This window comes from Ambystoma mexicanum, chromosome 2p, assembly GCF_040938575.1.
Source record: "Ambystoma mexicanum isolate Mex_15411 chromosome 2p, UKY_AmexF1_1, whole genome shotgun sequence".
Lineage (NCBI taxonomy): Eukaryota > Metazoa > Chordata > Amphibia > Caudata > Ambystomatidae > Ambystoma > Ambystoma mexicanum.
This window is the reverse complement of record NC_090923.1, coordinates 664,072,272-664,095,348: the sequence shown is the minus strand read 5'-3', so window position 1 is coordinate 664,095,348 and position 23,077 is coordinate 664,072,272. Positions and strand designations below refer to the sequence as shown.

At 48.8% G+C, this 23,077-nt stretch overlaps 1 protein-coding gene across 2 annotated transcripts in view; it reads right to left on the bottom strand.

Annotated features, from left to right (window-relative positions):
- PAK4 (p21 (RAC1) activated kinase 4) overlaps positions 1-23,077 on the bottom strand; it is a 401,050-nt gene that overhangs the window by 27,731 nt on the left and 350,242 nt on the right. For both annotated transcript variants that reach the window (XM_069644235.1, XM_069644236.1), the window contains 2 exons: positions 16,285-16,410; positions 16,028-16,162 (listed from right to left, as the gene is read on the bottom strand). In XM_069644235.1, the coding sequence (XP_069500336.1) occupies positions 16,028-16,162; positions 16,285-16,410 (261 nt within the window). The remainder of the gene's footprint in view (positions 1-16,027; positions 16,163-16,284; positions 16,411-23,077) is intronic.

The following is a 23,077-nucleotide window of genomic DNA, read 5'->3' as shown; positions in this document are numbered from 1 at the left end:
TATTGAGTCCAGCTCCCAGGAACAGCGCCTTCTGAGATGGTGTCAAGCAGGACCTTGGATAATTTATGGAGAATCCTAGATCCGTCAGCAGCTTGACGGCCACCTCGTGTGTCCGAAGGCCAACTCTGGCAAGTGGGTCCGGATAAGCCAGTCGTCTAGGTACAGGTATAAGTGTATCCCACATAGATGCAGATGGGCCGCCACCGGTGCCAGACACTTCATGAACACTCTGGGGGCCGTCTGCATCTATGTGGGATAGGGCCTCAAAGGGTAGGGCGTCAAACTGGTATAGCTGTCCTTGCACTAAAAAGCGTAGAAATATTCAGTGTTTCCTGTTAATGGGGACGTGGAAGTAAGCGTCCCCAGGTCCAGCGACGTCAAGAAATCACCTCTTACCAGTTGGCGGAACACGTGCTGCAACGTGACCATCCTGAATTTTTTAGACTTGAGGTACTTGTTCAGACGTCGTAGGTCTAGAATGGGCCTCAATTGCCCCCCCCCCCTCATGCCTCCCCTCCGCTGCCTTCTTTCTGACCAAAATATATCTGGAATAGAGTCCAAAACCGCTGAGTCGCTGGGGAACCAGCTCTGTCGCCCCTTTTCATAGCATGGCTCGAACCGCCTCCAAGAGCGGAGGGATGTGCTGCTCCTTATGGGCCACCGGAGGGATCCACAGACACCTGTGCTGAAACTCCGGGGTATGTCCTTGGGGGAGCGCGTCATGCACCGATCTGTCGGTGGTGTTCTTACCCACTCGCTGATGAACCTGGTCAGCCGGCCTCCCACTAGGGTGTGCATGGGTGGGCCCCCAACGGCCTGGTCGAGTTAGGTTTGCTTGGGCACCGGGACCCTGCGGGCAGCGGCAGCACAATCCTCCGCCACCGTAGGCCTGGGAACGTCCTGTTTGGCTTCCTGAGTCATGGATCTGGAAGGCTGATGGTAGGATGAGGAGAAACCTTTTGCAGACATGTTCGACTTTCCTCTGGAGGAGCGAAAAGAAGAGCAGTGCTGCTGGATGGTGCCCAGGAAACAGGCCGTCTCTGTATACGCCTTGATGGCCTGCAGGGACTCATCGACAACCTCACCAAAAAGGTTCTCTGTCGAAAGGCATGTCCAGTACCTTCACTTGGAAATCCTGGCAGAAATTCATGGACTTTATCCTGCCTTGGCGACAAAGGCAGACACCGTTTCCCATCTGCCGGAACTCTGTGTTGGGGATGTCCAGCGCCACCATGATGGTGTGATCTGACGCTACCTCCCCCTCCTGGAAGAGAGCTATTGCCTCCATTCTCATGCCATCCGGAAGGAACTCCAAAATCGGACCCAGCTTGTAGCACAGCTCCCTGTCATACCTGTCTAGGATCGCCACTGCGCTGGCTGCTTGATGGTGGACACCGTTGTGTAAATCACCTTCCTTCCCATGGCGTCCATCTTCTTACCCTCGCTGTCTGGAAAAACTGAAGACGATGAGGACGGGTTAGCTGACAGTTTCCTTGCGGCTGCCGAAACCACCAAATCCGGCGATGGTAGTGACCTCAGGCACTTGGGTGCCGAGTCCGGCATTCGGTACTTCTCCAGCCTATCCAGTTTGGCTGGAGCCGTGCAAGGGTTCTTCAAGAGGGCCAGGCCCTCCTTCGACATGTCGTCCAGGGGGGGCACCGCCAGGATTGCACCTTTGGTACAGGAAACCCTCCTTCCTGGTTTCTTCGGGTATAAGCTGGAACAACTCTGAGGCTCTGGCAATCATGGAATGGAACGACCCCACCTCGTTCGGTGGGTATGACATAGGCTGCGGGGACCCACTGCGACGATAGTCGTCGTGGCCGTATCCATCCCTGTGTCTGGGTCGGCTGGGGGTCGGACGCGGATGTGGAGGCTGAACTGGGGACGTCAGATGACGCTTCCTCTTTGCTGGCGGCTAATCGGGGTCTGGGGGACCATTGGAACTTGCCCTTGTGGCATCCTCTTCTGGATCTCCGACACCAAGATGTGGACGAAAGGGACGTTTAAGATAAAGCTAGTCTTCCCAGGCTCCCGAAACCTGAAGCCAATGAGCGTCCAGGAACTACTGAAGCAGTCTTATTCAGTCTGCAATGTGGGATCAATGTGATGCATGAAGACCTAATTCCCAGGAGTGAATTGAGCGTGCTAACTGAAGCAATTGACAGGCGTGAAAGCTGGAGGACCTTCATCAGGATAGATTTCATGCTCTCCTCTGAAGGCAAAGCGACACACGCTAGTGTTTTAGACGCGACACCAATAACAGCGAGCTCTGAGAAACAGGGACGTCAAGCATCGTCTCTTTTGTATGCTGAGTTGCTAATGGAAGTGATGGGGCCTGCACAGCCAGTCGTCCAGATATGGGTAAATGTGAATTCTTGAACAAAGGAGGTAGGCCGTGACTGGGGCAAGCCCGTTGGTGAACACCTGTGTCTCTGATTTGAGGCTGAAGGGCAAGACCTTGAACTAGTAATGTTTTCCTGCTACCTTGAAGCGAAGAAAGTGGCTGTGTCGCCAATGAATGGGGATAAGGAAGTATGCATTCTTCAGGTCTCCAAAGGAGAGAAAATCCCTTTTTTGCAGCTGGCTCAAGATGTGCTGGAGAGTCACCACGCGAAAGGTTTGACACTTGAGGATTTTGCAGTGTCTTTTCGGGTCTAATATGGGTCTCTAGCCTCCAGACTTCCCGTACCAGAAAGTATCTGGAGTACACTCTGGTGCCTCGCGGATGTGCTGCTATGATTTTGATTGCTCCCTTTGCAAGCAAGAAACTGCACCTCTTGCAGTGTTTTCCTGCTGCCTTCGGAATGGGAGGAAAGGAGGGAATAGTCAGAGTGTGGCAGCGTTGAAAGAAGGATTGCACCTATTCATCAGTGATGGACTTCCACTGCGTGATGAAGTTGGTAAGTAGACCAAGATGTGGAGGGTTGACAGGATGTCCAGAGACACATCCCTCAGCTGAGCTGGCGTGATGGGAACACTATGCCCCGTGCCGTCGCTGTCCTCGTCCTTGTGGACCATGCGTAAGGACTGCAGGTCCTCGTCCGTGGACAAAATTTCCATGGCTTGGTACACAGCCTGACCCCACGCCCCCTCTCTTTTTCCCACCCTTAGGGGCTTTAACAGGGTTCTGTGTACCCTTCACCAGCGTGCCAGCCGACCATGTCAAAGTCACTTTGGCGGCTTTGCACCTCGGAGGGAAGGAGGGAGGGAGGGACCTTCTTTGCTGTGGGGGCTACCTTCGCAGGGTCAGCCCCTTAGCTTTCAGTAGAGCAGCCACCACTAGCTCTATCGTAGAAGACTTGTCTTGCGCTGCCTGGGCCTTCTTGGGCAGTTCAGCTTTCTCCTTCGTCTGAGGCTTCTCGGGCTTCTCCTGCAGTTTAGCCGGGTTGGACGATTTTCTCTTCGAGGAGGAGCTTGATTGTCAGCTGCCAATGGAGGCGGAGGGTGATGTCGATCGTGCCCTGTCTGCTGTGGGACCCGTTTCAAAGGTGACCCCGGTGGACCCGGACTTACAGTTCTTGGCCTCGTTATGGGCCCTCACGGATGAGGTGCCCTCACAGGACTTAAAAGACCGCTCTTCAGACCGACCGGTCCTGGGTGAGGCATGACCCTGCTCTGAGCATGGGGCAGAGGCCTTGGTGTTTAGCCACGCCGCCAGTCTACTATACCTGTCCTTTGTCGTCTTCTTGGAGAAGCCGCAGCATATCTCGCAATCTTCTTCCTTGTGGTCCGGATGCAGGCATTGCAGGGGCTTCCTTAGCCCGCACTTGGTGCAGGAATTGAAGAGAGACCTTCCTTCCTTCTCCTCTGTCATGGTCAGAGGGTGCGAAGAAGGCCCGATGGCCTTCTGGAAACTTCGACGATCTTCGCCTTTGAGGGTTGCTGAAATTCACCGACAACAGATCCCCTGCAGTCGGCACACAGGCTCTTTCGGAACAAAAATAGAAACTTTTTTCCGACGAAAAACCCAAAACAACGTAGAAGTAGCTTGCAGAGCAAACTCGGGGACTCTCAACACTGAAGCATGCAGTAAGCATGCGTCCCTTTTGTAGGCCGAGTTGCTAATGGAAGTGATGGGTCCTGCACCAACCAGTCGTCCAGATATGGGTAAACGTGAATTCTTGAACAAAGGAGGTAGGCCGTTACTGGAGCAAGCCATTTGGTTAACACCTGTGTCTCTGATTTTAGGCTGAAGGGCAAGGCCTTGACCTAGTAATGTTTCCTGTGCTGGGGAGTCACCATGCGAAAGGTCTGACACTTGAGGAATTTGCAGTCTCTTCTCAGGTCTAATATGAGTCTCCAGCCTCCGGACTGCCTTACCAGAAAGTATCTGGAGTACACTCCGGTGCCTCACGGATGCGCTTCTATGATTTCGATTGCTCCCTTTGCAAGCAAGAACTGCAGCTCTTGGAGTGTTTTCCTGCTGCCTTTGGAACTTGCCATCTGTAGGAAATGCAGCATCGATGTTAGTTTCCATAATAGGCATGTGATCTCCCCTTGTAACCCTTTTGGGCGTTGACAGAGCGGGGAATCTGCGGAGGGGAGGAGGATCTATAATCCCTCAATGTCCTTAGAAATCTGGATTTTCCAAAATGAAAGGACTGGCCTCAGTGTTGCAGAGCACCTAATGAACGAGCAGAGTCTTGTCCTCATCACCCTTGATGGCCTGCAAGGTCTCATCCACTTTCTTGCCAAATAGATCCATGCTGTTGAATGACATGTCCACCACCATGGACTAAACTTCCAGGTGGAAATTGGTGGCTTTGAGCCAACCCTGATAGCGCGTTACCCATCTGGCGGAATCCTGTGTCTGCGATGTCCACCGCAATGGAAATGGCATGATCTGACGCAGCCTCCCTTCATGCAGAAGCACAAGTGCTTCCTCACATGTCTCACTGGCAGAAAGTCAAATATAGGATGTAACTTGAACCAGAGTTTCCAGAGGGAATGCGTAGGCGTACGTGTTGTCCCCATGACAGCGTGAAGGCATCTCCCTGGGAGTTTGCTTTGTAATTTCTCATGGCAAACTTTGGACACTTTCTGTTTTCCTCTGTGGTGAACAAGTCCATCAGTGGGAACCCCCACTGTTTGAATACTCTTGTTACCAGTTTGTCTGCCAACTGCCACTCGTGGGATTGACTTGTTTCTCTGCTGAGTCGGTCCGCTGTATCGTTTTGCTTGCTGTGCGCAGGTGAAAGGATTGCAGTGATATCGGATTCTGGATCATCGGTTTCCACAGCGCTTGTGCTTCCCACTAGAGCGAGTTCCTCCTTGTTTCCGTTTATAATAAATGGTAGTGGAGTTGTCCATCAACACCTTCACTACCCGATGTTTGAGTGTCGGCTGGAATGCCTGGAGCACGGTCCTGAGCTCCAGCACATTTATGACAGCTGAGGAGGTGAGGACAGCTCCATGGCACAGTAAGTTGTGCATTTGTAAAAGTTTCATTCACGCGCCGCAGTACGTGTGCCTGCTCCCCCTTTGTCCCAGTTGCTTACTTGTTTGTTGGCCCTCCCTCCCACCGTGCTCCCATTGGGTGGCAGGCCCTTTTAAATTGGCCACACAAGGCACCCCCTGCCGTGGCAGCCCTCTCTGCCAAGGAGCAGAGGCCAAGGACAGCTCCAGTGGTGTCTGCCATGGTAGTATGTAGCCTGCAGCCATCGACCTGCTGCGATTTATCAGGTAAATCTAATCGGGGTGTTTTGTATTGTGCTGTGCTCAAAAAACGTCCCCCCCCTTGTGGGAAAGTCGAATCAGGGTGTTTTCGCATTCCTGTGGCCAGTTCTTGTTGCCAGTTCTCTCTAGGCTCCCACCTAGATGCCCCCCCCCGCCAGGAGTTCCGTTCATTATTGCAAGTTACTTGTTCTTTTGTTGTGACCCCGGCCCCCCTGCGCATTCAGAGTTGTGTGTCCCATGGGCTGTGCATCTCTCTCCTTTCTCACCCTCTTCTCCTCCACCTACCTTCTTCGCACCCCCTATGGTGCTCTCTGCCTCTCCCATCTTCGCTAACTGCTACTCTATCCCTTATCCTATATCCCTCTCTCTCCTTTCTCCTCCTCTCCCATTAATGGTGGCACTGGGTGGGAGGTCCTCTTGGCCCCCTTCCACTCCTCAAAGATCACCATTAATATCTATCTGAACGGCAACATCTTTGTTCAGGGAGTGTGTGACTACACCAATCCTTACCTAAAACCTGGCTTTCGGCCGGTGAAAGTTATCTGTCCGTTTCCTTCTTGCAACCTTAATTTGACACGTCTGCTTTGTTTCGGACTCCAGTAAGTGAAGAGCTGATTCCGGTCACCTGGGAATCCCCAGGAGTCTCTCTCTGGATCCTGGCATTCCTGTAGCGTGTCTTGCTCTTGCAGCAGCTTCTTTCTTAGTCAGTGAGCCGCCTAGATCCACCACGCCGGTCTTAGCCTTTCGCTTCATGGTCCGTGTGGAGAGGTTCAGCTCTCTCCAGTCAGCAGTAGCTGCTGCACTCTCTAATTCAGTTCTTTAAATTTCCCAGACACAGCCCAGCGAGCAACAACTAGAGCGCTTGTTGGCTTCTGGCCTCCTTCGCTCTCCATTCCTAGATCCCTCGTCCTCATCCCACTATTTTGGTAATTCTGGGAAAGTAAGTTCACTTTTGAGGATTGGATTAAAGAACTTGGTAAAGTATTTTGAATGGTTTTAATTGGCAAATCAGTCCTGGATGATCGAAAGGTGAAACTGGTGAAGGTGGCTTAATAAGTTTCAAATGGCAGACCAATGTTGGAAGGTTGGCCCAAACGTCTGGAGAAGAGGTTTTCCCTATTCTTCACAGGGGAATGAGTAGATGTACGAAAATAGGCCATTAGAAGCAAGGTTATTTGCAAGGGAAAATGGGGGATACTGTGTCTCACCCGATTAAGCCATGACATCTCCCAGGAGGGCGTCTCTCCCCAGGTGTTCCTCCCTCATACAGCCGCCCGCAGGGTCAGGATGAGGTAGTGGCCGCCGTCCCCTGGCCACATGGGAGGTGGTCACCGCTGGAAAATCAGTGATGACTCCATCAGATTCATCACACTTGTCTTGTGGTCGAGAGGGTTGTCGTTGATTTGGTCATCACCGTGGACGGAGACCTTTGTTTCGTCGCTGGGGTCATGGAGCCGGACGATGAAGGCTTAGGCCTCAACGGCGACTGCATCTTTAACGCAGTGCCACCTGTTACCCCAAATGAAGTAGTTGAGCGGGCGGTTTTGGCAGGCAATCCCAGCCTTGCTGTTTTTAGGCCTTTAGAACCCGAAGGCCGTCTTTCTTCTGATTTCTTGTGGAGTGGACGTCTCTGAGCCTTTAGTAGTTGGTACAGGTTCAGAAGGAGGACTTTTACTTCATTCAGCCAACATATGAGACGTCTAGGATGGTTTCTCAGTGTTTTGGCACAAAGTGATATAAACATCACACTCCTTTGGTATATGATTTGAGTGTAGAGAGCGTAGATGCACTCTAAGTGCTTGTACCTCCTCATATACATTTTTAAAACCACAGTCGGTACAGGGTTTACAAAGAGCCTTCTTGTACTTATTGGCACCCTTCCCACTTATCTGTTTTAGAGAAGCAGACTAAACCAAATCCTCAAGCTGAAGTTCTTTCCAAATAACGGTTTTCTTTCCAATTAACAGTTCTCTAACTGGAGAAAGGTGACAGGATTCCTCAGCACGACATTTGGTTAGAATCTGAAGAGGGCCTCCTGGGTGGAGCCAGATACTCGACATTCTATTGGTTGGGGCAAATAGCGCGCAAAACGACAACTATGAGCTACTAACGTGAAGGGGAAGAAAATCATAAAATATAATAAAAGAACAGATGTATGTTTGCCTGATGCAGTCATGTGCAGAAGAGACTGCCCGCACGCCTGTTGTCATTGCTAGAGGGAGCCATTGTCTTATGAATTATATTAGGCCAGCTGTACGTTTGTCCGATGCAGTCATGATGTGATTCTAAGCAGATTAACAAACATCAGAAAATAATGTTACTGAAGATTTCCAGCCTGATGCTGGAGAATATATTTTCAGGCAAGTAGAATTCTGTGCTGCCCCGGTTAGGGGAGTTTTCCTAAAGACTGCTTGAGGTAAAAATATCCCAATGGCATACAAGTCCCCAACTCTTAGCATAAGTCTGCACTACTAATGGAACCTTGGAAGAGTGGCAGAGCAGCCAGGCTGATCATAAGAGGAAGATGTGAGCTGTAGGTAAGAACACTAAACCTAGTTAGTAAAGCAGTCCAAAGAAACACACCAATAAATGTATCTAAAATATACATTATATATGCACACAAGAAATGTCCCAATATACTTAGATCATTAAACAAACACATAGGATTACTTATAAATACTTTTCAAAGGCTACTGCTTAGTTGATAGTTGCTTGTGGATATAATTGTTACAGCAATTTAACACTAATGACAGTTGTACCGTATCATCGGGACTACCGCGCACTCGCGTTAGACAGAAGAAAAACGGTAATTGTATTTAGTTAGCAAAACCACAAAGTCTTTTAGGGAAGAAAAGTGTTAGTCATACAGTAGCAGAGCTTAACTTTCTAGAGACAGTTTCGGAATAAACTACAACTTTTAAAGTAAAATTCCTAATTAGCAGCTAAAGTCAGATCAGAGAGGGCTCAATGTCTTACAAAGCAGGGAAACAGTAAAAGTTGTAATCTCTAGGAAGGGATACTTGAAGACTTAAATTGGAGACCCTGTTAAAGGACTCGAAAAAAAGGGCTACAAGCCGGTAGCTTGGGTCAGAGGCAAGAGTGGACAACCTGGACACCTCTTCGTGCACTCCAATACTCCAGAGCAACTTCTTGGTTAAAGGCAAGCAATACCTTTTCACACCACAGTACCTTAGGTTAGAAGAAATGTTATTGGCTGGATTCACCTCTTTGTAGCAGCGACGGACCCAGTCTCCAGATTCCTCGGTCCGGTGATAAGGATGGTCTCTGAAGGGGAGGTCTCAGCAGCAGTCTCAAGAGAGGCCCTCTAGCACAGATTTCTTCATCTTCTCTGGTCAGTCTGCGGTTTTGGAGCCTTTTCTGCAGCACCAACCAAGGACATGATTTGTCCGGTCAATTTTTTCGATTCCTGGAGACCGGCACTCTGGTGAGGAGACTTGGATGAGTCTGATTGTGTCCCTGGAGGTTCACCTGGCGCTCAGCAAAGACTTGCGACAGATTTATCCTCGGCAAGACGCTGCACTACAAATGGGTCAGTGGTCTCCTGGTATTCGCAGTCCGCAGCTCCGGAGAGACAGCACTCGGGGATGGCTCAGATTGTATTTCACCTCAGGGCTGGTTGGTCCCACCAGCCAAAGGGAAGGAGTCCTCTTCAGAGCCCCTCTGTCGCATAGAAAACTGGGCCAGGACAGCAGTGGTTGCTTCACGATGTTGCAAAGGGCCTGCAGACGTCTCTGGTCATCGTCTCCCTCAGTTACTTCAGTTTCAAGTGGTAGACTTGCCTTTCACCTTAGGAACCTCACCTTTTATTCAGTTTCAGCACACACTTCTCTGCAATCTCACTCAGCAGCTTACAGAAATTTGTGGGTGGCTGTCCAATCAGGACAGCCAGCCCCCCAGTGGGCACTGTTTCCATTTGGGCACTCAGGCAGACAAAGGGCAGGGGAGTGGAAAACTCCTTCCCCCACTTCCTGCCTGCCCAGACACACTGGAGCATAGATGGGGACACCCAAGGGTTGCCACCAAAGGCCAAACACACACACACAGACCTGCCCCTCTCAGAACGGTAGAAGCAGGGCCAACTAAGAACAACCGCGCTAGAAATGGGGAAAAAAGTAAGGAGCCACCATGTTAGAACATAGGTGACCCTATTGTGCACAGCCGAGACAATGCGTCCACTGCCACCAGCCATAACTAGGAGGTTGTCTGTGACTAAAACTTTCACAGGAGCAGAGAGAAGGGGGACACTAGGTATCCCCTTAGCACTCCACATAGGGTGGCGTTTGCTAATCTCGCATAGTATAAAGTTTCCCTCTATCCTTAACAGTAGTTGCTTAAGGATAGTAATAAAGATTTCAAAGGAGCACCCCAAGGGGTCCCCAGCAACAGTGCACAAAGGGTGCTGTAGGCTGCAAAAGTATAATACAGATGCCTTAAGAGATGGAGGAAAGTAGACTCCATAAGAAAGTAGACTCCATAAGAGTTCCAAAAAGAGAAGAACATAAGAACGAATGAGTGGAAAAAGCGCCAGTTATTCAGGATAGAAAGAAAAAGGTCCAGAAGTCCAGCAAAAAGTGCTGGGGGTCTCACTAGGAGAGAGGATGAAGCATACAAAGGATAAATCTCCCTAACAGCCCCCACCTGCCCACTTGGCATCCCAGCATGAGAAGCATGCAGCCTTACTTGGAGGTCCACGTTGCTACTTTGAACAGATGCAGAGCTAGCAGATGGTGGCACCCGGGCTGCTCCGGCATTTTATTTCAGATAACCTTTCATTCCAGGCTTGCAGACCTGCATATGCAAAATTAAACGTATACCTAGAGGTACCACAATGCAAACTGATGTAAGCTAGGACGTCAGAAATGGCTAAACATGCAACTTCTGACATGTACTAAATGGACAGTTCAGACACTTGTCTAGGTTGAATGAGCATGTACAGAGGAGGCTGAACTGCATACAGTGCAATATGTCCAAACCCAGTGTTTACCACTTTCCTAGAGGTGGTGTAAAAAACAGCTTTAGAGACATATTTGCCCGGCAGCAGCCATAAAGGAAACAGATGCAAAAGCCAATAGTTTTTTCTTGCTCACTCAGATTTACATCAGAATTCCTGCAACTCCCAGACTCTCGTGCCCTTCATATAGAGACAAAGGTGCGGAGTGGGGGATTACAGCAGGCTATACGAAGTGGCATTCATGGTGGATATTGTATCATTCATTTACAACAATCCTAATTTTGGTTTGCAGAATAATCCACTCCCCATCTTTGCATGCTATAAACTTATAACACATTTGGGAAAAGAATGACAAATGAGATGGGCAAGTTTGGCTTTGTGGGATTGCTCTGGGAAATGAGTCAAAGCCTTGCTGTGGGCAATGGTTGTTTCTTTCTCAGTTCTTGCACAAAACTGGACACAATCTCCCAATACACAGGAGATAGTCCATGTTATTTCCCAGTTTGTGGGGGTGACCTTTATTCAATGTCCACTCAATAGCAACAAAGGCAGTAGTACAATGTTTCATTTTGTGATGGGTAGATAACCTCAAACGCCCCAACATGCAACAGTTTCATGTGCAATGATCTTTTCGATTTGCTCTTAAAGTTTATGTTAACTCTCCCAGTCTGCAGCAATTTCTCTACCAGCTCTGCTTTCGGTTCAACTCTGGGCCTTTAACGCTCAGTGCCCAGTATATATGGGTTTCTCAACAGATTTGTACTTCAGTTTGTTCTAGGAACTGGGACTCAGCTTTGTAGATTGCAGCTTGTTTCCCACCTAATTTCATCTACAAAATGATGCCCTCTTGCATTGGCCCATCTGTGTGTGTGTCTTTCTCTTGCTCGCTCCCACATGAGAGAGGCCAACAACTTTACTTCTCTGAGAAAGAGCGTGAGAAAGTGAGAGCAAGATCAGTACCTCAGTTCTTCAAAAGGGTCTCTGGACTGCTTTCATGGCTCTGCACTGCATCTTGCTGAGTATTCTGCCTCCTAACAGGCGTGAGAAACCCAAGGGTGTTCTCAATAATAATCCCCAGGGATCCTTTGTTCAGGTGGCATGTGGAGGGCCATCGCTCTTGGATCCCAACCCTAGGGGCAGACAAGTGAGGGAGGATCACCTGGGAACGGGGGCCTTGGGAATTGCGGGAGGAACACCCAAAGGTGAGACACGGTATCTCCCCTCCCCCCTTTCCCATACCCCTCACCCGACATCCCCTCAGTCTTCATGGGACATTGCCACTCAAGTCCCATCCTACCCCAGCACTTTTCCCTCAAGAAATGAAAGACGGAAAACATCATTCACCTACCTTAATAGACCCCAACAGATCCCTACACCTAGTGCAGAAAATAGGAAAAGAATAAGAGAACCTATTTACCTACAACATAGCTGTCCCTCCTGCCCTAATAATTTAACAGATTTACCCATACTCCCTATGGGACACTACTACTCCCATAATTCCACTTAACCATTGAACTCTCAAACTACTGAGACCAGGAGGAGGCAACCAGGAGTGATACAGATTACCTCTTGGAATAACACTGGGAAAAGGAAGATGCAAGGAAAGACTTCCTATACTCCAACACTAGGTTGTCCCACTAATAGAGTCAGGCACCTGATGCCAACTACTCACACCTGACTCCAATTGATTTTCCCACCAGGTATGAGGTGGAGCCAGACATCACACTAGCGAGCTGGGGATGATGGATGGATCGTGGAAGCCAAGAGACGAGCAGCAGCTGCAGGAAGAGCCTGAGGAGTTTGGCGGAGGTCAGAGTGCCAGCACGCTGACCCAGTGTGCAAAGGTGGTTGCAGCGTGACGAGGGAGACGTGTCTCCAAGGAGCCAGACTGGGGATAGCTAGCCGTTGCCTGTTGGCTCTGTCCAGGCCAGGACCCATTCTCCCGAGACGTGCGACGGTCCCAGGGATGCCTGAGGGGCAGCGGAGATCTGACCTCGACACAAGTATCCCGGGAAGACTGACCGCCAGCGCCACGCTATGGGGGAGTTTCTTCAGAAAGAGAAACTCAGTAGCATGCGGGTAGCTGGAGTGGGAACACTGAGGGCAGCAAAGAGAAAGAAAGTGTAAAGAATGGGAAGGAAAGCCCTATTGAATAATCAGTTGTGTAATTACAGACCACTATTTGCTATGGGAAAAGGACATTGTGGGACTTGTAGTGAGAAACCAAATTGAGTGATTAAGTCAAAGGGGTCTGGGAACCGAGAATAAGTGTAAGGGATCTGGGTACCATGTGATAAAAAAAAAGATTTGAAACCCCAAGCATTGCCTCAGCCAAAAAATTAAACATATTGGGCCTCATTACGAGTCCGGCGGTAACCGAGCCGGAAAAACTGGCAGGTTACCGCTGGACTTTTATTACCATTCCGCCACCGTGATCCTCGGAATTACCGGGGCATTACGACCCCGGTGACCCGGTAATTCCAGAGGCGGAATTGTGTAAGTCCCCATTCCCATGGAGCCCCATAGGACTCCATGAGTATGGGGACCATGGAAACACTGGCTCCGTTTATGACAGAGCCGGTGTTTCCATGTCCGCCTTCAGGCGGGTGGTGTTAAACCCGCCAGGTCAGACCTGGCATGAGTGACAACTCCCGCCTGCTGGACTCCTAATCAGCCGGTCCGGAAAGAACCACCACCGTTCTTTCCAGACCGGCAGGGTCGTAATGAGGCCCATTGTTTCAGCCAGGAGACCATGAACTTTGTGAAACCACTGGAAAACAAACTTTGTGAAGTATTAAAAAAGTGGAAAGATTATGAACTGTGATAAAGTGCCGGCGAAGGACAAAAAGAAGAACAAGTGAAGGGGGGCTGTGCCAGAGAGGAAAGGCGAGCCGAGACCAAGAGAAAACTTGTCTGTGTAATGTAACCAAGAAGCTTCGTGTGAACGGTGATAAAGTGCCGGGGCACGAGCTGGAGAGAGGCCTGGGTATCAGAGTGGTCCCACAGGGATGGATAATACTGTGTGTTTGTCGAAAGTCTGATAGTTGTGAAAGCATTGTAGAAAATCCAAGATATTGGAGTGGTCCAGCATAGGGCTGAAGAATACTATGCGTTTGTAGAAAGTCTCCGAAATGAAGTTTTGATACAAATGGTTGAAAGGTTGGGGAAGGGAACCCCAGTGTTTAAAAGGATAATCAGCAAGGAAAAGGAACTTTGAACTTAGTGAAAGAAACTTTGAAGTTGTGAAAAAAAAACTTGTCTTTGAAACCAAGGAACTCTACTAAATCCTGAGTGGCTCAAACTTGGGGAAGGGAGCTGTGGAGCAGTTCCAATGCATTCCTAATATTTACTTTGACTCACCCCTTTATTTTGTCCAATCCTATACACATTTTGAATGAGAGAAAACGAGGGCAAGCATTGGTTTGACACAGAAGTATTATTTTGACTGACTGGCTTGACTATTAGTTTGATGGTTGAAACTACTCCCATTATAGAGATAGGGCAAGGTAGGCAGTATCCAACCCCATTTCAAATCAGTCAGTAAAGGTTCTCATAAAACATTATTCCTTGTCTTCTGGTACCATGCCTGTCTCACACAGGCCATTGCTTTGTTAGATCTGCTTGGCTTTCTTGCCGCTTAGCTCAAAGTGCATCACCTCCAAATAGCAGCAGTTCTCATCGCTCTTTCCTGCTCCAGTCGTTTGCCAGCAGTACTTTCACCTTGATGGAGCAACTTTTATGTCTTCTGCAAATTCTAATGGGTGCTAGCCATTTTAGGCTTATGTGATATTGGGTACTTTACTGAAGTTAGCCAGGAGCCCATACTCTTCCCCTAGTGTAAAACCTGTTTTAAAACAAATTAAAATAAAATACTCCCAAAATGTTCTTACTTTGACAAAACGTTAGAAACCTGCAACCTGAGCCAAACCAGTTGATGGGGACATATCTGCAGCATGTGACTGAAGCATTCATCCTGCAAAACATCTTATGGTTTTAATGTGATGCAAAATATCTTGACTGCTGCTAAAATGTGACACAGGAAAGTATTTCACCTACCTGCCGCCTAGTATAATTGTCTATTCAACAAATCCATGTCAATTTCTGATATCTGGTGATTATATCTCAATATTTACAATACGCTAGAACCAAAACTACTAAACAATCTGCGGACAAAGTAGCATACCAAAAAAAAGCAAACAGCAGATTCAGGTGAGTTTCTAGAGCTCTCCGGAAAGGCAAGAGAAGATCCTAACTTGCGAATATCCAATGGAACTATGGAGCAAGGACCGAAAATACATGCTTGCCCCAGATTGAAGACGACTTTGTGGAATCGTTCTGACCGGAGTGCTTGGTAGGTTTGTAAAATTGATTTACTCTTTATTTGAGGGCTAAACCATGAGACATTTAAAAACTGGACAGAGCACCTTGTAGAAAATTCTGCAGTATACTGAAAGACAATGAAGAGACTGGCTGGGCAGGGTGACCGGGTCACAATAGGAGAGGCCACAAGCAAACCGAACAGCAGCATTTTGAAATCGCTGAAAGCGTTTAATCTGTTAGACCAGAACGCCAGCATACAATGTGTTTCCATAATCCAGTTCAAAACCCATCAGCGACCCCACTATAACAGAATGTACCTCCTTAGGAAGGAAAGGGAAAACACAGCAAAGCTTGAGAGGCCTTCACCACAGCTCGGATTTTGGAGGAAAGGTCAAGATCAGCTTGTCTCAAAACTCCCACATTTTTTACTTTAGAGGGGGGGGCAAATAGCTTGGCAGGGGGCGCTGGTAGAAGAGCCTGCTTAATAAAACGGATGCCACTGGTTGGAATAACCTATTTTATTCAGAAATAACTCAGGCCATCAATGGATCATTCAATGATCAACTCAGTAAGTTCCTAAAGCCATCACTGGGACCCTAAGCTCTAACATCAACCCATCAACTATGTATCATAAGCACAGTAGGCCCATGCCCCACAAATTAAGTGAAGGTATACCTTTTGTGAGAGACTATTTTCAATCCCAAGACACAATAAGGTTACTAGAAATGTAATTCTTTCAGTTTAGCAGCTCCATGAACATTTTTAATTCAGCATAAATGTCACAAAATTTACAAATGTAAGACTCAAAATTAGGAAATCAATGGCTCTAAGCCATGGTCCTTGCCCCATGAGCTGGAAAAAGGTGACAGCGGGTCTAGAATGAACAGCTGGCACAGGGAAAGCAAGACTTGTTTACAGCAACCTGGTTCCGACCAACCTCTTCAACCTTTCAAGTTCTTACACAGGAAATCCATCAATTTCCATCAGTACTGGGCATTCGAGCAAGCTACACCTTTTTTCTTGCAAGCCCATGGTAGTATGTTCGGACTGCCTTACCTTGTGCAGGTTTTTTAGTTTGGGGGGCAGATTATCCCGAATCATCTTCATTGCCTTCAAAGGGGGTTCATTAAAGTAGGGGGGCTCTCCATCCACCATTTCTATTACCATCACTCCTAGGGACCAGATGTCCACCTTCGAGAGAGAGAAAAAGTGAAAGGTTTCCAAACAGATATGGCAATGACATAAAACCCTAGCCACACATTTTTCCTCCCTCCTTGTGACGTGATCAGCAAGTGGAAGGGTGGCATAGTTACCTCTGGTCCATAAGGTAACCTTGAGATGAGCTCTGGTGCCATCCAATAGGGTGTACCAACTAGAGATTTCCTTCGTGGGACTTCCTTATTCACCTGTGCACAGAATCCAAAGTCTGAGAGCTTCACCTGAGGTGGGTGACAAAATAATTAAATAAATTCAACAACCAATACAAAGACCACAAAATCCAACCTCAGTCCCCATCACAATCACCCCTTGATCACTAGCCAGTGCATGGGAACCTTCAATGCCCTTTCCCCACCAACCATCCACTGATACTCACCCCTGGAATCCCATCATAAGCACACTCCTTAGTAATGTCTCATGAACCATAGTGACCACCAGTTACATTCACCAACACCCATCAATTGCACAATCTATAATTACATCCAAAAACATCAATACGCTCTCAATAGAACCCCTTCTTCAAAGCCAACTCAAATTAACTTATCACGTTTTTGCCATCATAAGTCCATTTGCCTCGTCAAGCAGCCTCCAATACTGCCACCCTGCCCCAAACATCTCTGATGACATGCATTACTGACCGTAATAGCATTTCTGATGATTGTATCTGCTTAGATTCACATGCTATGCATATGGTCCTCCGACATCCAGTGGTAACCGTGGAGTATTGCACCTTGTCTTTCGGGGACTGAAAGGGGACGTCAGCATAGGCTTGTACGTAACACTATCCCTATCGTGACGTGCAGTGTACCCAAAATCGCTCACGCGCCGAGGTCCCTCCAATTGTATTTTTTCTGCCATGAGAGAGCCCAAGGCTATAGCGAGTGAGTACATAAAGAGAGAAAGTAGTTAGACGTCTATGTTCCTTCCACCTCGAGCGGGGAGGTAGGGAGGGCGAATGGGAATCTAAGCAGATGCAATCATCAGAAATGCTATTACGGTGAGTAATGCATGTCTTCTGATGCTTGTTAATCTGCTTAGAATCACATGCTATGCATAGACTAGCAAGCAGTACACAGAGTTGGAGGTGGGTTGTGAGAAGGAACAGTAGAGAAAGATGTTTTAGTACCGCTTGTCCCACCTGAGAATCAGACCTAGAATGAGTGTCTAGGCAATAGTGTTTTGTTTTGTAAAGGTGTGTACAGAACTCCAAGTTTAGCAAATGGACTTGAGAGGAACATTTGCAATGAATGCTATGGATGCCCCGGTGCCTCGAGTAGAATGTGCTCTAGGCTTGAAGGGCAGTTCTCTCTTAGCAAGAGTGTAACATAGTGTGATGCATTTGACAATCCACCTTGAGATAGCTGATTTAGAGACAGGATCCCCTTCTCTACCAGCTGCCACTGAAACGAAGAACTGTTTAGTCTTCCTTAGTGGTTTAGTTCTTTCCAGGTAAAACATGACTGCCCTGCGCACATCCAGTGTGTGTAGGCTTCTTTCGGCCATGTTAGTAGGGTTCTGGAAGAAAGTGGGTAGTTCGATTGATTGGTTCACATGGAACTTTGAGATGAATTTAGGCGCAAATCTGGGATGTGTGCGCAGAACTACTTTATCTTTGTGGACTGTAACAAAGGGGTCTAGAACAGAAAGAGCCTGTAGTTCGCTAACCCTTCTGATAGAAGTGATAGCCACTGGGAAGGCTGTTTTAGAAGTGAGGTCTTTCAGACTTGCTTTATGCATAGGCTCAAAGGGAGCTCCCATGAGCCTGGTCAAAACCACATTCAGATCCCATCCAGGGTCTGGGTGAGAAATGGGAGGATAAATCCTCTTAACCCCTTCATAAAGCCTTTAATCACTGGTATTTTCCACCACTACACCTTTTATTGTGAAGTGGTGTAGGCTGACAGAGCAGCCAGATGAACCTTTAGGGAATTGAAGACTAACCCAGTGTCCAACACATGGGTTAGATACAGCACAATGTGTGTGGGTGAGCAATCAATGGGATTGACGCCTTTGGAATTGCACCAGATGACAAAACGTTTCCATTTGCCGGCATAACAATAACGTGCATTCGGTTTTCTCTCTTCCCTGAGTATGTCCATGCACCTCTGAGGGAGTTGCAGGTGTCCAAACTCTATGATCTCAGGAGCCAAGCTGCTAAGTTCAGGGTTTCTGGGCACGGGTGTAGGGTCTCCCCCCTGTCCTGAGACAACATGTTGTGCGTGCAGGGTAGTTTTACTTGTGGGGAGAGGGACATTTCCATCAGGTGAGCGAACCCGGGTTTGCGGGGCCACCAGTATCATGGTAACTGGCTCCTGGTACATCTTGTCCACTATCTTGTTGAGAAGGGGAGTCGGGGGGGGGGTAGGGGGGGCTGAGGGAGGGGGGGTTTCGGTGTAGATCGAGTTCCCCTGGAACATGTTGGGACAACAAAAATCTTGTGTTTGAGAGCCCATATCCAAATGTTTTGGGACAGCTTGGATAGCCCTGGAGAGTGAGTGCCCCCTTGTTTGTTCAGGTAATACATTGCTGTAGTGCTGTCCATTAGGATCAGCACTTTCTTCCCTTGCAGTTGCATCTGAAAGGCCTTCAGTGCTTTGAACACCGCTAACAACTCCAGTAAGTTTATATGGTTGGACGCTACTTGAGGGGACCACACTCTGTGCGCTGTCTGCTGAGGCAGGTGAGCCCCCCTCCACCCCCACCCTATGAGAGATGCATCTGTTGTGAGAGTGGCTTCCACTGCAGGGGTGGTGAAGGTCTTCCCCTTCAAGAGATTTTCTCTTGACCACCACTGCAGAGAGAGAACGAGGGCTGGCGAGACAACTACCAGATCTTCCCATTGTCCGCTGGCTTGACACCACTGGCTGTTGATCCACTTTGCGTGGGACGCATGCGCAGCCGCGTGTGGGGAACCAAGTATATGCATGACGCCATCATTCCCAATAAGCGCATGGCTTTGCGCACCGTCACCTCCCGACTGGCTACATATTGAGGGATCTGAAAAAAGCATGTTCTGAACCCTCGGAGGGGGAAGACGAGATCGTCCTTCGTCCGAATTAGAGCTCCCAGACATTTTTTTATTTGACTGGGGACTAAACTAGATTTCTTTTAGTTGATTGAGAAACCCAGACTGAAGAGGAGATCTGCTTTTTGGGTGTTCGAAAAACAAGCGTCGAACGAGTCCCCGTAATGAGCCAGTCGTCGAGGTAAGGGTAAACTGGGACTGATAGTCTGCGCAAGTGCGCCGCCGCCACTGCCAGGACTTGGTAAACACCCTCGGCGCCGAGGCGATGCCGAAGGAGAGTACCTTGAATTGGTAATGCCTGTCCTGGATCATGAACCTCAGGTATTTTCTGTGCGCCGGCAACATTGAAATATGAAAGTATGCATCTTTCATGTCCAATATTGCCATGTAATACCCTTGTTTCAGCAATGGAATCACCTCTTGCAGTGTTACCATGTGAAACTACTGGGGTTTTATAAACTTGTTCGCTGGGCGCGGATCTAGAACAGGGTGCATGGTGAGATCCTTTTTCGGTACAAGGAAGTACACTGAATAAATACCCTCGTTTTGAAGAATAGGGACGGCTTCTATGGTGTCCTTTCCCAGCAGCGCTTCCACCTTTTGGTTCAGGATCTCGAGATGGTCCAGTGAAAGGCGCCATGAGCGCGGCGGTCTGAATTGTGGAGGTTGGGCAAATTCCACGCAGTAACCGTGGGCGACCGTCTTTATGACCCACTGGTCTGAAGTTATTCCCTCCCATGCCATGAGGAAAGATGTTAATCACCCCCCGACCAGGGTGACATGGGAGGGGACCTGGATTTGGTGGTCATTTCTGACCAGAGGCTGCGGCTCCTCTGGGATTGGAGCCTCTGCCTTTGCCGCGTTTCTGACCCCTTGCTGGGTAGTATGAGGTGTTTCCAGAAGTCTGTCCTGAGTTGAAGTTTCCTGTTCTGTAGATGTTATGACCAGCACGGGCTTGCCCTCGAAAGGACTGCCGAGAGTTATTACCCCTCTGGGTGTAATGCTTCTGTGTGATCTGTTGCAGAGACTTCAGAGTCTCATGCTCCTTCTTGGCTGTTTCCAAAACCTCATCCACCACCTTCCCGAAGAGGTCCGAGTCCTTAACTGGCTTGCTGATATGGGAGGCTTGAGTTTCCGGTTTAAAACCAGATGTACGCAGCTAAGCGTGTCTTTTCAGCAGAGTCCCTTGGGCCAGAGACCTGCCTGCAGTTTCTGCAGTGTCGAGAGTGTTCTTGATCACATGCTGGTTAACTTGTCTTCCCTCCGTTACAATGGAGAGAAGCTTTGATTTTGTGGGTTAAGGAACCTCTTGGAGGCCTTCCTGGAGCAAGTTCCATTGGGCGTAGGCATAGCTTGCCAATAGTGTAGTATTATTAGCAATCCGCATAGTGTATGCGGCTGCTGATGTGACACGTTTGCCAAGGGCATACAGTCGCTTAGATTCCTTGTCCGGCAGTGACTCCCCCGTGGCAAAGGGTACCCCTGCCCTTTTCCGAGTGGTAGTCACTACCAATGAATCTGGGATGGCGTGCCCTCTGATGTACAGAGGGTCGGAAGGGGGAGGCCGAAATAATTTTTTGACTCTTGGGTTCACTGCCCGGGTTTGAGCTGGTGATACCAATGAGGAAGCCACCCTTCTCTTCACAGAGAAGAGGAGGGGTATGGCCTGGCTAGATGGAGGTTTCTCCTTAAGAATATCCTCCACAAAATCCTGTTCAGGCACCACCTCCTGAGTAGAAATTTTGAAGTATTCAGCTGCTTTTTTTCAACATGGAGTTGAATGCCATTTGGTCATCCACAGGAGAGGCCTGGCGAGCCGGGGTGGATGGAGGAGAATCCAGGCACAAAACATCAGAGTCCTGATCTTGCTGTCCATGGGTCTAGACCTTCCTGCTGGGTTTCCTCTCAGTTGTCCGTAGTATCCGGTTGTTCTTCCTCATAACTTTGAAGAAATGAAGCTTCCTCTTCTTCATTATAAATGTCCCCATTTGTGCCCATGTGGACAACGTCTTCCTGCTGGAAGGCATGAGACTGGTCTTCAATCTGGAGATTAGGGTTCATACGAGCCCCTTTCAGCGGAGGATGGTCAGAAAATCCGATAATCCTCCCCAGCCGATCGATACACCCTTCAAACTTCTCTGTAGTCCATTTGGAGGACCCAAACGGGCCTGCGGGTGGAGAAATGACGTTTTCCGCCCTAGAGCGTCGAAAAGAGTCCTTTAGGGTGTCGGAGAGAGGCTCCCGATTATCTTGGTAAGCGTCGTAAGAATCTGGATCCCAATCCGCATCTGAAACCTTTTCTGCGGCTTGTCCCATAACTTTGGGCGGAACTGGGGTAAGACCCACCGCCGCTGTAATTCTTTCAATGCTGTTTTCGATAGTCGCCGAATCGGCGTGAGACAAAGGCTCCGATGGTTAACCGGCAGGTAAACTCCCTTCCGCGGCACTAGAGGGCCTAGCAGTCGGTTTTTCGGGTAGAGGCCTAGCCGTAGTTTTCGGGCCTACCGCAGCCTTTGAGACCGTCGAAGCGCCGGACTTCCACGCGTCATCGTTTGCAGTTTTTGGAGTAGCGCCCTTGTTTGATTTGGACTGCCCAGTCGCAAGACGCTGCTGCGGATGCGGGGAAGGCTTTGGATCAGAACGATCCGAGGAAACCAGCGAAGTTTTCGGCGGCCCTGTTGGCGCTTTCACCTTTTTCAACGAAGATGTCGAAATCGGTATAAGGGTTGTGTGCTTAGTGCGATGCGCTTTTACGCCCCTGTCGCCGGGTGTTGTCCCTATAGCGTGACCAGAGTCAGGCCTTAAAGGGCCGGGATGGGCGGGGCGGGCCTAGAAGCGTCCGCCTCAAGGTCTATAACATCCGCAACGGATGTTTGGTCATCCGAAGTCCCCCCGTCACTCTCAGCGGGTGTGGCGGTGGGGGAAGGGGGGTTCCACCCACGACAAGCCCACTGCTTTACACAGCGCTCCTTAAGGGTTTTATGCCAAAGGAGTTTGCAGGCCGTACACCGCTTTTCGTTGTGCTCTAGGGGGAGACAAGCATTACACGTCCTGTGTTCGTCCTTCCAAGGATATCTAACCCTACACTTAAGGCAGAATCTAAAAGGAGTCCTTTCCATAGCTAAAGGGAAGGATGACCAGACCAAAAGGGAAAAGAGGGGAAAGAGGGGAAAGGAGGAAAGACCTACCGACAATATGGCCACCCCGACCCCACACTCCCAACTGTATAGGTCGGCCAGAAGGCCCGACCACGTGGAAAATCCAGCTGACGGATCTTAGGCACCGAAATCAACAGCCGTAGACGAATCCCCATAGACTTTGTCGAAGATGTTCTTGTAGTTGAAGTGACAATGGGGAATAACCGACAATTCGGTGAGATAAACAATGTCTCTAGAAAGAGCTCCGCTATATTAGCCAGTTACCTGGGCGGAAAAAAACAATCTGAGGGACCTCGGCACGTGAGGGATTTTGGGTACACTACACGTCACGATAGGGATAGTGTTATGGACACGCCTATGCCGACGTCCCCTTTCCGTACCCGAAAAACAAGATTCAATACTCTGCGGTTACCACTGGATGTCGGACCATATGCATAGCATGGGATTCTAAGCAGATTAACAAGCATTAGAAATTTCATTATTTGTATAGCGCCTTTCACCATCGGTTGAAAGGCCTCGGAGGGACCGAAGTCCAAATTATGGGACAGTTAGGAGGTGCTAGCATGCATGTGTGCATATTGACCATTAAAGGATACAAGGGCTTGGCAGAGTCCCTGCTAGCCACCCATGTCTAATTGGAATGTGTATGGGTGGAGAGATGTACACTAGTGAAATAAGCTGGAGAAAATAAGCTGGAGAAAGTGT